Consider the following 14642-nt stretch of genomic DNA (forward strand, 5'->3'; position numbering starts at 1 on the left):
ATTGTGAAGTGGTTAAAACAATAATCTCCTACACCTGATTTACCTCTGGTGATTGAGAGGGACACCTTCATAAGCAGCACCAATATGACCAGGTGGCTTCCCTCCCCGGTTAAACAACCCTCCCTCCATTGCTTCCCTATCCTCCCAAATGGGGGGGATGGACTGCAGGATAGGAGTATGGTAACTTCTCCCTGCAATCCACTGAGTTCCCATTCTGATGAGCCTAGGGTTGCAATTAGATGTACGGTACTACAACCCGACTCACCTCTAAACTATCCAGAATTGAATTAAGTGACGCTGTCTTGCCAGTGCCAGGGGCCCCGGAGACATACAGAGACCCAGGCTTGCCATTCTCAACGTGGCTGATCAGAAACTCCCGCATCTCATTCACCTGCCTCTCCCGACATACAAGAACTGTTGGTGTGCCTGTGTTCAGCGACTGACGCACTGCTCTGTATGCAGTCACTGATGACAGCAAGAGGAGAAATTAAAATAAAATAAAATGATGCCATGCTTCCCCTTAAGAAATCCCCATAATGAGGTTGGTCATGGCACAACTGTTTTCTTTGGACTGGAAGCTAAACCAACTGCCCAAAATAGCCCCTGTACTGTATTAATGAAGAGAAACTGGAAACTGTTAAGAGAAAAGAAATCTATGATGTGCAAATGAGATATATAGTGATCTAAGAGTTTCAGCTTAGACTTGGAATAAAGACTATGTGGCTAGTTACCAGGCCTGCAGCCACATGTCCCTCTTACAGTAATATTTCCCAATATAATACAAAATTTGCAAAGGCTTGATGTAGCAACAGAATGACTGCAATTGAGCTACAAATTATTAAACATGTTGAAAGTTAAGAAACAACACTGATATTAACATGGTATCTGTTGGGCTTCTCCTGTGCCCTAAACCACCAGTAAAGAACTCTACTGCTGTGATCAGGTAATCATTTCACACTACAGGTACTAAGGCAACTGGACAGGCCACTTTCCTTTGTGCCTTGAAGATATGATGGGCAAAATATGTTCTAACAGGTTTGTAATGAAAGTGTAAGACAGTGTTCCTAGTAAGAATAAATGCCTGCTACTATATGAGGCATTACTAACAGAAGCTACTGAGTGATACAATAAAAAAATAAAAAAAAATGAACAGTGCAGTTAATGTTCTACTTTCAAAATTCCATAACATCTGTACCACTATATCATCAGTTGGTAGAGAGGTGACCTGCAGTCCTACCGGACTCAGGTTCAAATCCCCGCTGGGACAGGGAACAGTTTAAGGATTTGAATTTCATAAAACAGACTTCACTAATCTACCAAATGACCCACCGACATGTTGTAAAAATACCCCCACTAATACCAATACACCAGTCCTGTATGAGACAGCCCTAGCATGTATTCAATAGGGACGGTTGGTGTTAGTGCTGAAGTGGTGAAATGCAGAGGTGTATGGTATGTAGGAGGACTACTGGGCCTTGGGAGCAGGCTGTGAAGCATATGCCCAGAGTCAGACACATTATTTAAAAAAAAAAAAAAAAAAAAAAATCCAGACCTCCTTTCCTACCCTAAGGTACGGTGAGGAGTAGCAACGTCCAGACAGCTGAGGTTTGCCCAATCCACTGGGCCATGCTTCGATTCACTCATCATTCAAGCCCCCCAAATCCTGGCTCTATGTGATGTGGTACACCAAAAACGTTCACCATATTCTGTAGCTTCATGTACACGTATCAGCTTGCAGCTTCCTGGTTGCTCCCAACAGTAATGTATGCACCATATATGTCTTGACAGAGACTAAATAGCTCACTACTGCTGGAGAAGCTGTTACCACCCACCCATTTAATCACAGATATGTACAATACTGGACTGGCACTAGTATTGGGAAAAAAAAAAAAAAAAAAAAAAAAATGCACATCCAAGTCACGGTTCTTTAATCTCTACCAACATCAGCTACAAGACAAGGGGAAGTTTCAGGTATAATCCTACCCACCACACTTGCACTGTATGCAACTACATACTGGGTGGGGTCACCATATTACTATTAGAACAGAGAAGGGAGGTTTCAGACCCTACCTCCATATTTTATAATTGCTTTTTATGATACAAGGATGCTGTGGGAAGCATTCTTTCTCCCTTATCCCAAATCCATCCATCCATCCATCCATCATCCACTCCTACACTGCCCCATACATAAATGTATAGAACACAGTAATATGCACAACTATTTTCATCAACTCTGGAAAAATGAGCAAACAGTGAGTCAGGGTTGCTTACCATCTGGTTTAAATAGGCTTATAGCTATTTTTCTTCGACTCTCAGGACTGTTGAGTGAAACTTTGGACATGAGGGAAGATGGGCTTGTAAGGTGATGGGCAGACTGTGGCAACTTCTTTGGGCTGTTTTGGAAACCTGGAATATTCTCTTGGTTGACTTTACGTGGGGACCTCCTTGGGCTGGAAATACTGAGATGTCTTACTGGAGACTTGGCTGGACTGCACAGGTTGAGGCGCTTAACGGCTGACTTGGGACTCTCAAAACGACCTTTATCAACACCATTCAAACCCTGGTGAATGTTGGTCACTGGGGATAATGGGGATTTCTGTGGTGTGCTCAAGTCCAACTTCCTCCGACTATTGACAGGTGATGCGATTCTGGCAGAACTCAGGGCACACTTGGTACCAGCAGGACTCAGGGGACACCTGACAGGACTCATAAGGCTGTTGTGAGCTGCTTTGTGTGGGGGCGAATCTAGTATGGCACATCCTTTTACTTCATCTGGCAATGGCTCCAAAGTGACTACTAACTTCTTCCTTGGGCTCAGGAGATTTTCTATATCTGCAAAGACGAACATATTTTAGACAGAATATACCAGGTAATTACATTAGGTAACATATTACAATAAATGTTACAGTACCTCTTAGGATTAAGAATGGGTAGAGTAAATTCATGCTCCCATGAACACAAGTTCTCTGATGCTTCCCTGCTAACTGTGGTGATGGAAGGCATTCTATTTGTATGAATTTATACCAATATGAAACAATCAAAAACTATAAGGAAGGCTACTCTGACATTCATGGAGGAATAAGAAATATGGAAGGCAGGACACAACACTGCTAAGGGATGTTTGCCAGACTTGTTTCTAGATTAATACCAGTAACTTATGTACACTACCTTATCATTACCATGTACATGACTGAGTACTCATTCTGTATAATATACATTACAGTACTGCATATTACTTTCAAAATTCTTACCTTCTGTAGACAAAGTGACTTTGGTTGGTGTGCCAGGAACCTTCTCCTCCCCTAAGCGAGTCTGTCTGCTTGTTGATCTGCCACATTTTGCTGATCTGGACTCAGGGGACTTCCCTCTTTGTGCTGATTTCCTGGAGCTGTAACAAACACCATCGCTGTCCACATCAATGGGATTCACTTCACCTTGGGACAAAAGACCAGCTCTTCTTGCACGTCGTGATGGGCCCGGATGCACCTCACTGGAACACTGTGTCACCTCTTCAGCACCAGACCACACTACAGATATATCCTGAGCGTCATCCAGGTCTGACTTTCTGTTATTAGCTCTGGTGACTCGTGCATGATGCTTAGAAGTTTTGTTGCTTGAACGTGTCTTCCTAATAGGGAAAGTAATCGATTCTTGCTTGGTTCTCATCTGAAACCAAAATCCCATTATTAGTCTAAGAATGCACTGTATACACATACCGTAACATAGTACAGTAACATAATACTAAAATACTGATATAACTTCCACTAACTAGCCTCCTAAACTTATCTTGAAACGTTATATTTTAATGTTTAATTTTGGTTAGTTTGGATTGCTTCAGCGGAACTTTCTTTACCTTAACACCAATCTTATTCCACAAAAAACCAATAGCCTTGCACTGCGGCTCCCATTTTTTGAAGCAATTTTTCTTCTATAAACATCCATCAGAAGTAAAATTTCATTTGAGAGAATCATGTGGAGTTATGTGGAGACAGACTGACGAATGAGGATGTGGGGAAGCGTTGTGGTGTGGATGTGGATGTGACAGAGTGTGAGGATAAATACACTGAGATGGTTTGGCCATGTGAAGAGGATGGAGAATGAGAGACTAATGAGAAGAGTGTATGCAAGTGAAGTCAAAGATGAGATGGAGGGAGAGAGTGGAGAGGCATGTGAGAGAGGGGTGTGTGAGTTGGGAGCAGGGCAGTGAAATGACACTGGACCAAGCGACAAGGAGGCAATTTGTTTGTGGCCAGCCCTTACAAGATACAGGCGTCTGGCAATAGATAGACATATAGGCCTATATATATATATATATATATATATATATACAGTATACTGTATATATCACTAGAACTTGCATCTCACAGAGACCATCACATCAGCCCAATGTAAAGAAGTTAAATTAATATTGTATTTTTTACCTGGAAAAAATAGATGTTAAACTTTCAAGCTTAAGTTCTTTTCAGCCAATCTAAGTGTGCACTGGGAGATGAATTTTGAATTACAAAGGTTGAAATGGTGTGGAGGGGCAAAGCCACCTCTAGGTAGGTTTCTGGTAGAAATGTAAGTCAAATTCCAGTTCATGACGTTAAAAACTGTAAAATATATATATATATATATATATATACAGTAATCACTCTAATATCCGGACGCCCAATAACCGAACATCCCCACTAACCGAACCTTATCGTCCTGGGATCAAACATTCCCAAAATGGTCCGAAAATCCAAAAAAATTGGAAAAAAAACCGATTTTTTGCCGTCCGTAATTTGAACTTGCCGCGCGCGCCGCGTGAGAGCATTGTTTTGGTTCGTCAGTCCTCCGACGTCCGATAGAGCGCCGCTGCATCATCCCCACTTCCCGCCTGTCTCTCACCGCGACTGGACCTGCGCTGTTCGTCATGGCTGCCCACGTGCTCGCTTTTGTGGTGGTGCCGTACTTGCTGCAAGGCCTCCTGCTGCTCTCTGCCCTACTCTTAGTGTGTGTGATGATGGCCCCGCCTCCTGAGAAAAGGAAGAGAGTGGTGTTGACTCTGGAGAAGAAACGGGAGATATTGGAGAAGGTTGATGCGGGTTGGTCTTCCTCTCGCATTCTCCGCGAGTTCAACCTGGCCCGGTCGACTTTGTTTGATATCAAGCGTTCCCGAGACAAGCTCATGCAGTACACGGCTGACTTCTCGTCAGAAGCAAACGCAACGTGAGAGGAAGGTTATGTTTACTCCCAAGTATGCAGAGATCGACCGCTCCACGTTGATTTGCATCGACAGCAACGTGCAGCTGGTGTGATGGTACGTGGAACGGAGCTGAAGGCTGCTGCTGAGAAGTTTGCAAGGCTTCACGACGCCCTAGACTTCAAGGCATCCGAGTGGTTGGCTCTTCGCGTTCGGGTTGCGACATGGCCTTACTAACCGTAGCACATGGCGAAGCATTGGACGCTAACGAGGATGGAGTGGACGAGCTTCTCGGCACAAGGTGAAAGGCTTGATCGACAGGGAGGGCCTCACTCTCGGTCAAGTCTATAACGCTGACGAAACTGGCCTATTCTATCGCTCGGTGCCAACGAACACTCTCGCCGATGAGACGGAGAAGCGTGTACCTGGCCGCAAGCTTTCTAAGAACGGATATCTGCTTTGTGTTGTGCCAATGCTAACGGCATGCACCGGCTTAAGCCCGTTATTGTTGGCCGTGCAAAGCAGCCTCGGTGCCTTCGTGGGGTGATGGATGTCCTTCCTGTCGTATGGTACCATTCTTTGAAAGCATGGTTCACAGCTGTGATTTTCAAAGACTGGTTTCACCATCACTTTCACAAGGAGGTCATACATTACCAGACGAAGACACTGGGAATTCCTCGCGACCAGGTAAAGGCTCTCCTTCTCCTCGACAATGCACCTGCCCACCCGTGCGACAAGGACTTGGTTGCTGAGAATGGCCGTATTAGGTGCATGTTTCTGCCACCTAATACGACTGCTCTCATTCAACCAATGGACCAAGGAGTGATCGTGGCAACAAAGCGCCTGTACCGTCGGAAGTTCCTGGACGAGGTGATGGTGGTTCTCGAGGACGAGGACGAGCGCAGGGAAGGACGTGACACTCGAGGCAAGCGGACTTTGGAAAACCTTCGCCGCTACAACATCAAGTCTGCGCTGTACAACTGGGCTAGTGCATGGAAGGAAGTCCCTGTGAAAAACTCTTGAAAATGGTTGGTCTCGTCTGCTTCTCGGAACAGATGTGGAGCACGATTTCCTAGGGTTTGACGTGGATGACTTCCATGCACGGCTACGTACGCACGGCGACGATGTTGATGTGGACGATGTTCGTGAGTGGTTGGACGACGACGAGGGCGATCCTGGGTATCAGACGTTGTCTGATATCGAGATCGCGTCTTCGGTTGCTGGTGTCAGTCCCGAACTTGAAGATTCCGGACGACGAAGGCGATGATGATGCAGACTCCGCCCAGCAGGACACTACTCCAGCCATCCCCAAGCTGAGCGCACTCCGGGAACATCTAGAGTTCGTCCTAGACTACCTGGAACACCCGGACTGCGACAGGGAGATGGGGCCCTTGGGACTCGTGGAGGAAGTGCGTGCTTCCGGCAGCGCATCATCAATCGCCAGAATCGTCGGTCCTTGCGTCAGTCAACGATTGACAGTTTTTTCAGGCCCGTGACCCCCGCTGTGCCAAGCCCTGGTTCCACTCCGTTGCCTCCCAAGACAGGCCCTCATGCTCCGAGCCACAGCCCAGCACATCAGCTACAGTGGAGTCACCGCTCGACGTGAGTTTGCGGCTGTCTTCAGAGTCTTCTGTAGTCGGTACGCCATCACCACTACCCACCGATGCACCCCTTGGACGCCTGCCAGTGATACTCTCGGGCTCTGACAGTGAATAAACAGCAAGAACTTCTCCACTAGACCACACGGGAATTTTGAGTGTTGTGCAGTGAAAAAAACGGTGTGTTGTGTTAAGGTTTTCAAGTTGGGAGAAAAGACTAAGTAGAAAAGAAATTTAACGTAACTAACCTTCTTTGTTTTGGCTTTGGAAACTTAAAAAACTTGGGAAAAGTTAATGTGCAACACTTAAATTTAATGGAACATTATTTGGACTAAAGTGAACACTGTGAAAAGAACGGACTTCTGTGTGTTAGTGACTAAGTTCAGTGCAAGACTTCAGGAAGAGTGTAGTGCAAGTGCTTCAGGAAATCGTTCTTACTGTCAGAGTCCGAGAGGAGGCGGTTATTCATCGAGGTGGCCAGGGACTTGCTGTAAGTAGCCAAAATGTTTCATGTTGTACTATTTTCCATACTATATTTACCAGAATGTTTCATATTGTATTTTTTCCCATACTATACTTACCAGAAAGTGTCATACTGTACTTCTTTCCATACTAAACTTACCTCATGCATGTGCAGTAGGAATGGGTTTTTCAGAGTTCGGTTAGGTTCGGTTAGGTTAGGTTCGGTTAGAGTCCATAAGTACCAGAATGTTTATTAATGTATGAACATACTTCTAAACCCACATTTTATGTGTCTATTGCATTTATTTCAGTCATTTATGTGCCTTATTGGTGTGATTTGGGTGTTAAATAGGTGCTATGCATGTCCGGAGGGAGTTGTATAGGTGTTTCTCTGTGTTAGGGTCCGTAAGTACAAGTCCATAAGCTGGGGCCCAATATCCGGACAAAACCAATATCCGAACCTACCGATGGCTCTATTGATCCGGATATTGGAGTGATTACTGTATATATATATATATATATACAATTTTCATCTTGTACATCACATTTCCAATGAAGATCAAGGTCAAAATCACATGAACCAGATTAAAAATAGTGAAAAACATTATGGAATGAATCCATCAGGGGTTGAAAGTAATGATTTCCCCAGCACATTTAAAGGTACTGTATATGTGAAGCTATCAACCCATATAGCACTGGTATGCTTTCAGTGTGAAAATTAAATGTTAACTTACATAACGCTTAATGAGTGATCGATTATGCTCGTCTCATACCCAGAGTCTGCAATAAAACTGCCACAACCATTTACGTCACTAATTTACCTTAACGTCCCATACTCTACCAGACATACAGTGTAAATCGCTGCTGTCCAACAGTTTGTCAAGTACTGGTTACATGCATGCACTCTGTATACCTTTTACATCAATAAACATTTAAATTCTGATTAAGGACTCCGATAACAACGTAATGTCCATTTTTTCTCTCTCGAAACCACCACTTAAAAAGAAAAATGGACTATACCTATACATATCCACAAACACTCTCTCTCATTACTTACTTAACAACAACAAGATCTTACCTCTGTTTGTGTATCAGATCGTCAGAACAACTGTATGGTATTTAAATGGAGATTTAAAGGTAAAGTCCCACACGTAATTCGTAAACAGACCCAGTCTCAGCTGTGCTGTTGGCGGGAACAAGTTAAAGTTGCCAATCCAAGTACACAAACACCGCTAAGCTAGCTATAGTAATTCCCCCAGCTAAACAGAACGAAACTCATGGAAACAGTACGAAAAAGTTCTATAATCACCATTATATCACAAAAACTACATAAACTCTTCTATGATATTCCTAGATTTCTTGTCCCTAGACGATAAATTTGCTGCTAGCCTAAAGAACATTTGATAAGCATAGGAGGGAGCAAGAAGCACTATACTACTATAAGGCATTTTTAGTAACTGGCAGGGCTTTCTACTGACGGTGCTCAGCATCAGGCAGACAGGAATGGATGGATATTTCATATTTGGACATTCAAGCTTTTGGGCTTACGCCCAGTACCTACATTGTAGAATCCTGTCCATCGCTAGATTGGCAACACCGTTACATTATGGTCAGCTGTGTTTGTGAGAAGGAGAACTGTACACCGGAAAAATCATCCAGTATATTACCAATATGCAGGGAATCGAACCAGGGACCACTACACCACGACCAGGTAGAAGGTATCTTACACTGTGACAATTTTGTAACCAATATCCCTCCGCTTCTCACTGTGGATAAGATAACGGTGAGTTGTGAGTTGGGGGGAGGGTAGTCAAATGGTGGGTGACAGAGCGACTTGGAGGCGTTTCGTCTGCGGCCACCCTTTGCGGGATTAGGGCGTCGGGCTATAGATAGATAGATAGATTTTAGAGGCTACAAAATCCACAGCAGGAATGGAGAGTTTATTAAGCCTTCCCCATAAGTTGCCCAGTATGATTAAAACCTGAGAGCACATACCTCCAGCAAGGCAGCACCATTCCCCGCTCCCCCTTTTTTTTTTTACTCCAGTACATTGGATCCTCTAATGATCCTTAGCATTTAGCATTTATATAATTGGCTAATAACCTTATGTGAACAATCAGTAAATGCAGAGTGATATAAGTGTGTGATATATGTACATTTTTGGAGGGGGGAGAGGGAGGGGCCAATGCAAATAAACAAGGGTCCAACGATGAATTGGAAACATTTCTTAATTGGCTTAGCCCTTTATTGTAAACCAGATTCCAACGTTGGTTTTGAAAGTTTTGTGTGTATTCAGACAACTTAAGAAGGAATAACTGTATGTAACTGTATTGGCTAAAGAAGGATTGTGGCAAGACCCACCACCTTCTTTTCTTGTCTAAGCACTGTGTACCTTTTACCGCAATAAATATTTGAGTTCAGTTCAAACTTCCGATGTATAATGGAGGGATTAGAGAAGAGATTCCGATCCTTTCATAGGCTCAAGTCTCTCAAGTGTGATTGTCTTTTCATTGGAAATATAGGTACTTAAAGTAAACAGTACGGACTCAGAAGCTAAGGACATTATGTGCTAATAATGTTGGTGAATTTCACATGGATACACATTGGATGGTTGCTTTTTTATATTGTGGATGACGTAGATACCATTACGTTAAGGTAGGTCATGTATTGTGATTATGTGACTCAGAATGACTGTAAGTAAGCTGTATACCCTCAATCCCGAGTCTGTCAGGGTCCCCTGTGGCCGGTATCAGTATATTTAATATTGATAGTACAAGATGAACGCATTCATTTGGGTGCACTGCATGAAGGAAATTTTGATCTGGTAAGATGAATAAAATTAAGCATTAGATAAATGTAAGAAATTAAGAGACTCATTGAGGGCATTTTTGGCCTGCACAGTTAAACCAGAGCAAAAAACTGAATGTGTGTAGCCGGCCTTAGCCTTTCACAAAAACCTAATTCAGTTTTTCCTTTTCGGCAGGATGTTCTGAGTAAGTGTCGATTCGAAAGCCACACCTCTGAAGCAGCAGTGACCCTCACATGAAGGCCTCTGGCCAAAACTCAAAACTGTTCACCAAGATGGGCCGTGCAGTGTAGTGAAGAATTTTATCAAAGACATGGCAGTGCCTGTGCATTTCGTCTGGTTGAGATGAGTAAGGATTTTTTTTTCTGCTCTTGTTTGTTATTTTCCTTCTGTGCTACATACTTTAGTGCTATCACCCTCCATAAAGTCGTGATCTCATAGTTGCAGAAATTGAATTCCCCAAAGAATAAATATTAATTCTTTACAAAATGGGCTTGGCCTTTCCATGTTTTCTATTGAAATGAATCTTTCACAGGATATTTGTTATTACTCCTGGATTAACATGCAACTGAGCATTTTTACAAATGTACAGCTCCGGACAGATGAAACGGCTACACCCCATCTACCAGCGACTTGGTTTGGGTCTCAGTGGTTCTGGTAACAGTTGCAGGTGGAGGGAGGGGGGATGTGGGAGGGTGAGGAGGGGAGAAATGTGGGCGGAGTTATATAGGGGGTAGTATGGGAGGGTGAAGAAGCAGAACAGTCTGGTTGGTGGGAGGGGGAGACGAATGGTTGGGTAGCGGAGACGAGAGTCTGCTGGAGGGTAAGACAGGTGAGTGTGATTAGATGAAAAGAAATTACAAAAAATGAATTATTATAATATATGCTGCATATATTGCATTTTATCTACTAAATAAAAACACTGTCTATTATTCACCACCGTATTTGGGTATCCTACTCATTATTATTATCCTTTGGATATTAGGCAATAAATAAAGATATTGGACGGTCTTTCGGACCCGAACCAATTTTTTCATAACTTTTTCCTTCAGCTATTTCCGTATTCCTATTATCCCTCGTGCTTGAAGTCCCCCTTTTTATCACTTTCTCCTACGCCCTACATTTTTTTTAGGCATAAGGCAGTTTAACTTTCTCTTTAAATAACCATATTTGTCAACAAATATTCCTTTCATTAATCAGTTTAATTACCTGTTTTCTTTCAATATGCATTTGTCTAATAATGGGTGTTACACCTTAATTGGCGCCGCTATTTGACGTTTTGAATAAATTTGGTCTAAATTTACGCATATATTGCAGTCTCTCTCAAGTAGGCTGGCAACCTACACATCCTCCCCCCTGCTTTCTCCTTCTCTCGCTACCCGTTCCCTCCTTTCCTTTTGTAGTACTGTTTATCTATTCTTTCTCATATTTTTTACCTCATTCCTTCTTACAAACTTTTAGTGCCATGGGAATTTCTCCCTTATCACCTACAGTCCTACTACATGAAAGTGGAAAAAACTGCCATCGGGAAAAGAATAACTGGAAATTTATGGCGAAGGTTACGATATTAGTTATTTAGAATGAAAGTGTTGGCAGATACGCATTCTTGACGTGATTATCGCAGCCACAGCATTTCGCCTTCATAAAACAGAAGGACTATAGGTTTCATGCATTACCTCCTTACGTCCAGCACTACTGTGCAGAACGCCATGTATAACACATTAAGGACCACAAGGACAGTACTGGTAGTCATCGTGATTCTCATGAATCTCTCCATAGGCTATTGAAAACAGTGCTTTATGCTCAACTTCAGAATTATGTTCTCATTATGGCAATGATAGGCAAAGATAATAAAAACAATATATACAACCAAATTATCATTTATTATACAACAAATTAAATACCTGATCATATATATATATATATATATATATATATATATATATATATATATATATACTGTATATATATAATCATACAGGCTCAACACTTATGAAATTTAACATCGAGTAACGCTATATGCCCAAAGTAATTTCCTCTGCATGGACTGACGTTGTAACGAAACTGGTTGTCCCCCTGCAGTATTTATTAATATATTTTTATGGTCATGTATGACTGAATAGTTTTGTTTATACAAGCGAAAACCTCATAAATAATACTCACCGAGTATTATTCCTTCTCCAGCAGTTGCGCCTTCAGTGACACACTTCCAAAAATCCTCTGGCTTGTCAACATAACGTTTGCTAGGGTCCTGTGATGCAACCCTGCTTCGTGCAATACTCTTCTCATAGTCTTTTCGCTGATATCATGGTCTGTGCATCGGTTTCTGTGGCGTGTAGTGCAACATGGTGGTTTCCGTGTGGTAGGTTGCCATGCTAGTTAGTGTCCTCTGCTTTACCCAACACAATAAATTTAAGATCAAACAGTGTTGTTCATGGTTATTAATATATATATATATATATATATATATATATATATATATAGGATCATGTATTTAATTTCTTCAGGTTACATGTGATTGTGGGAGCTGGTTACACCCTTGAGACTGCAGCACGGAGGCAGTTTCAGCTTTGTTGTATAATAAATGATAATTTGGTTGTATATATTGTTTTTATTATCTTTGCCTATCATTGCCATGATGAGAACATAATTATGAAGTTGAGCATAAAGCACTGTTTTCAATAGCCTATGGAGAGATTCATGAGAATCACGATGACTACCAGTACTGTCCTTGTGGTCCTTAATGTGTTATACATGGCGTTCTGCACAGTAATGCTGGACGTAAGGAGGTAATGCATGAAACCTATAGTCCTTCTGTTTTATGAAGGCGAAATGCTGTGGCTGCGATCATCACGTCAAGAATGCGTATCTGCCAACACTTTCATTCTAAATAACTAATATCGTAACCTTCGCCATAAATTTCCAGTTATTCTTTTCCCGATGGCAGTTTTTTCCACTTTCATGTAGTAGGGCTGTAGGTGATAAGGGAGAAATTCCCATGGCACTAAAAGTTTGTAAGAAGGAATGAGGTAAAAAATATGAGAAAGAATAGATAAACAGTACTACAAAAGGAAAGGAGGGAACGGGTAGCGAGAGAAGGAGAAAGCAGGGGGGAGGATGTGTGAGGTTGCCAGCCTACTTGAGAGAGACTGCAATATATGCGTAAATTTAGACCAAATTTATTCAAAACGTCAAATAGCGGCGCCAATTAAGGTGTAACACCCATTATTAGACAAATGCATATTGAAAGAAAACAGGTAATTAAACTGATTAATGAAAGGAATATTTGTTGACAAATATGGTTATTTAAAGAGAAAGTTAAACTGCCTTATGCCTAAAAAAAAATGTAGGGCGTAGGAGAAAGTGATAAAAAGGGGGACTTCAAGCACGAGGGATAATAGGAATACGGAAATAGCTGAAGAAAAAAGTTATGAAAAAATTGGTTCGGGTCCGAAAGACCGTCCAATATCTTTATTTATTGCCTAATATCCAAAGGATAATAATAATGAGTAGGATACCCAAATACGGTGGTGAATAATAGACAGTGTTTTTATTTAGTAGATAAAATGCAATATATGCAGCATATATTATAATAATTCATTTTTTGTAATTTCTTTTCATCTAATCACACTCACCTGTCTTACCCTCCAGCAGACTCTCGTCTCCGCTACCCAACCATTCGTCTCCCCCTCCCACCAACCAGACTGTTCTGCTTCTTCACCCTCCCATACTACCCCCTATATAACTCCGCCCACATTTCTCCCCTCCTCACCCTCCCACATCCCCCCTCCCTCCACCTGCAACTGTTACCAGAACCACTGAGACCCAAACCAAGTCGCTGGTGGATGGGGTGTAGCCGTTTCATCTGTCCGGAGCTGTACCTCTGAAAGCTGTCAGTGAGGATTTAGAATGCTTAAATATTCTGCTGTCATCTACCAGTAGCTGGCCATCTTTAACTTTCCTAATACCGGGTATGCATTTTTAAATTTGAAAGCTGGCTGTCAAATAGGTTGGGTTAGGTTAGGTTTGGTTAAATCATTAATTTTACCATAGCTTTAACCCGCCGCGTGCCAGTGCCGTTTTAAAACGGTCTGACATAATGCCGTGGCCAGTGCCAGTGCCGTTTTAAAACAGTCTAAAATAAAAAAACTTCACTGTGACTGCATTTTTCAAGTTTCGTGGGTAAAAATTGGCAGGCATGTAAGGTAACTGTTCCTCTACCATCCCCCACGCTGTCAAGGCCATACACTCACTCGCTCCCCCCCTCATGCTCGCTCTGCCTCGCGTTGCCTGTGTGCCTCACCCAGTACTGTATATAATGAAGGCATTTTGTAAATATTTTCATGTAAGTGTAAGTTGTAAATATTTTCTTGTAAGTGTAAGGACTATACTGTATAGTGAAGTCAAGTTGTAAATACCTTCTTGTAAGTGCCAGGACTGTACATAATGAAGTCAGGTTGTACCTATCTTCAAGTAAGTGTAAGATAATGCATTCACAGTGAGAAAGAGATGCAAATTGTGATAGATGCTGAAGTAATAAGTGATCAGAAGAGTGTACAGAACATTGCTATACCTTCCCAGCTTAAATACCTGAGTATACCTAACA

General features: G+C 42.2%; 1 protein-coding gene across 1 annotated transcript in view; it reads right to left on the reverse strand.

Moving 5' to 3' along the window:
- Cdc6 (Cell division cycle 6) overlaps positions 1–14642 on the reverse strand; it is a 59376-nt gene that overhangs the window by 4872 nt on the left and 39862 nt on the right. Inside the window, exons 2-4 of the mRNA XM_080266897.1 lie at positions 3252–3666; positions 2272–2832; positions 266–465 (exon numbers count right to left, since the gene is read on the reverse strand). Coding sequence (XP_080123023.1) covers positions 266–465; positions 2272–2832; positions 3252–3666 — 1176 coding nt within the window. The remainder of the gene's footprint in view (positions 1–265; positions 466–2271; positions 2833–3251; positions 3667–14642) is intronic.

The sequence above is a fragment of the Coenobita brevimanus genome, chromosome 22 (assembly GCF_032717465.1).
Source record: "Coenobita brevimanus isolate Jiangsu-jjx chromosome 22, ASM3271746v2, whole genome shotgun sequence".
Taxonomy (NCBI): domain Eukaryota; kingdom Metazoa; phylum Arthropoda; class Malacostraca; order Decapoda; family Coenobitidae; genus Coenobita; species Coenobita brevimanus.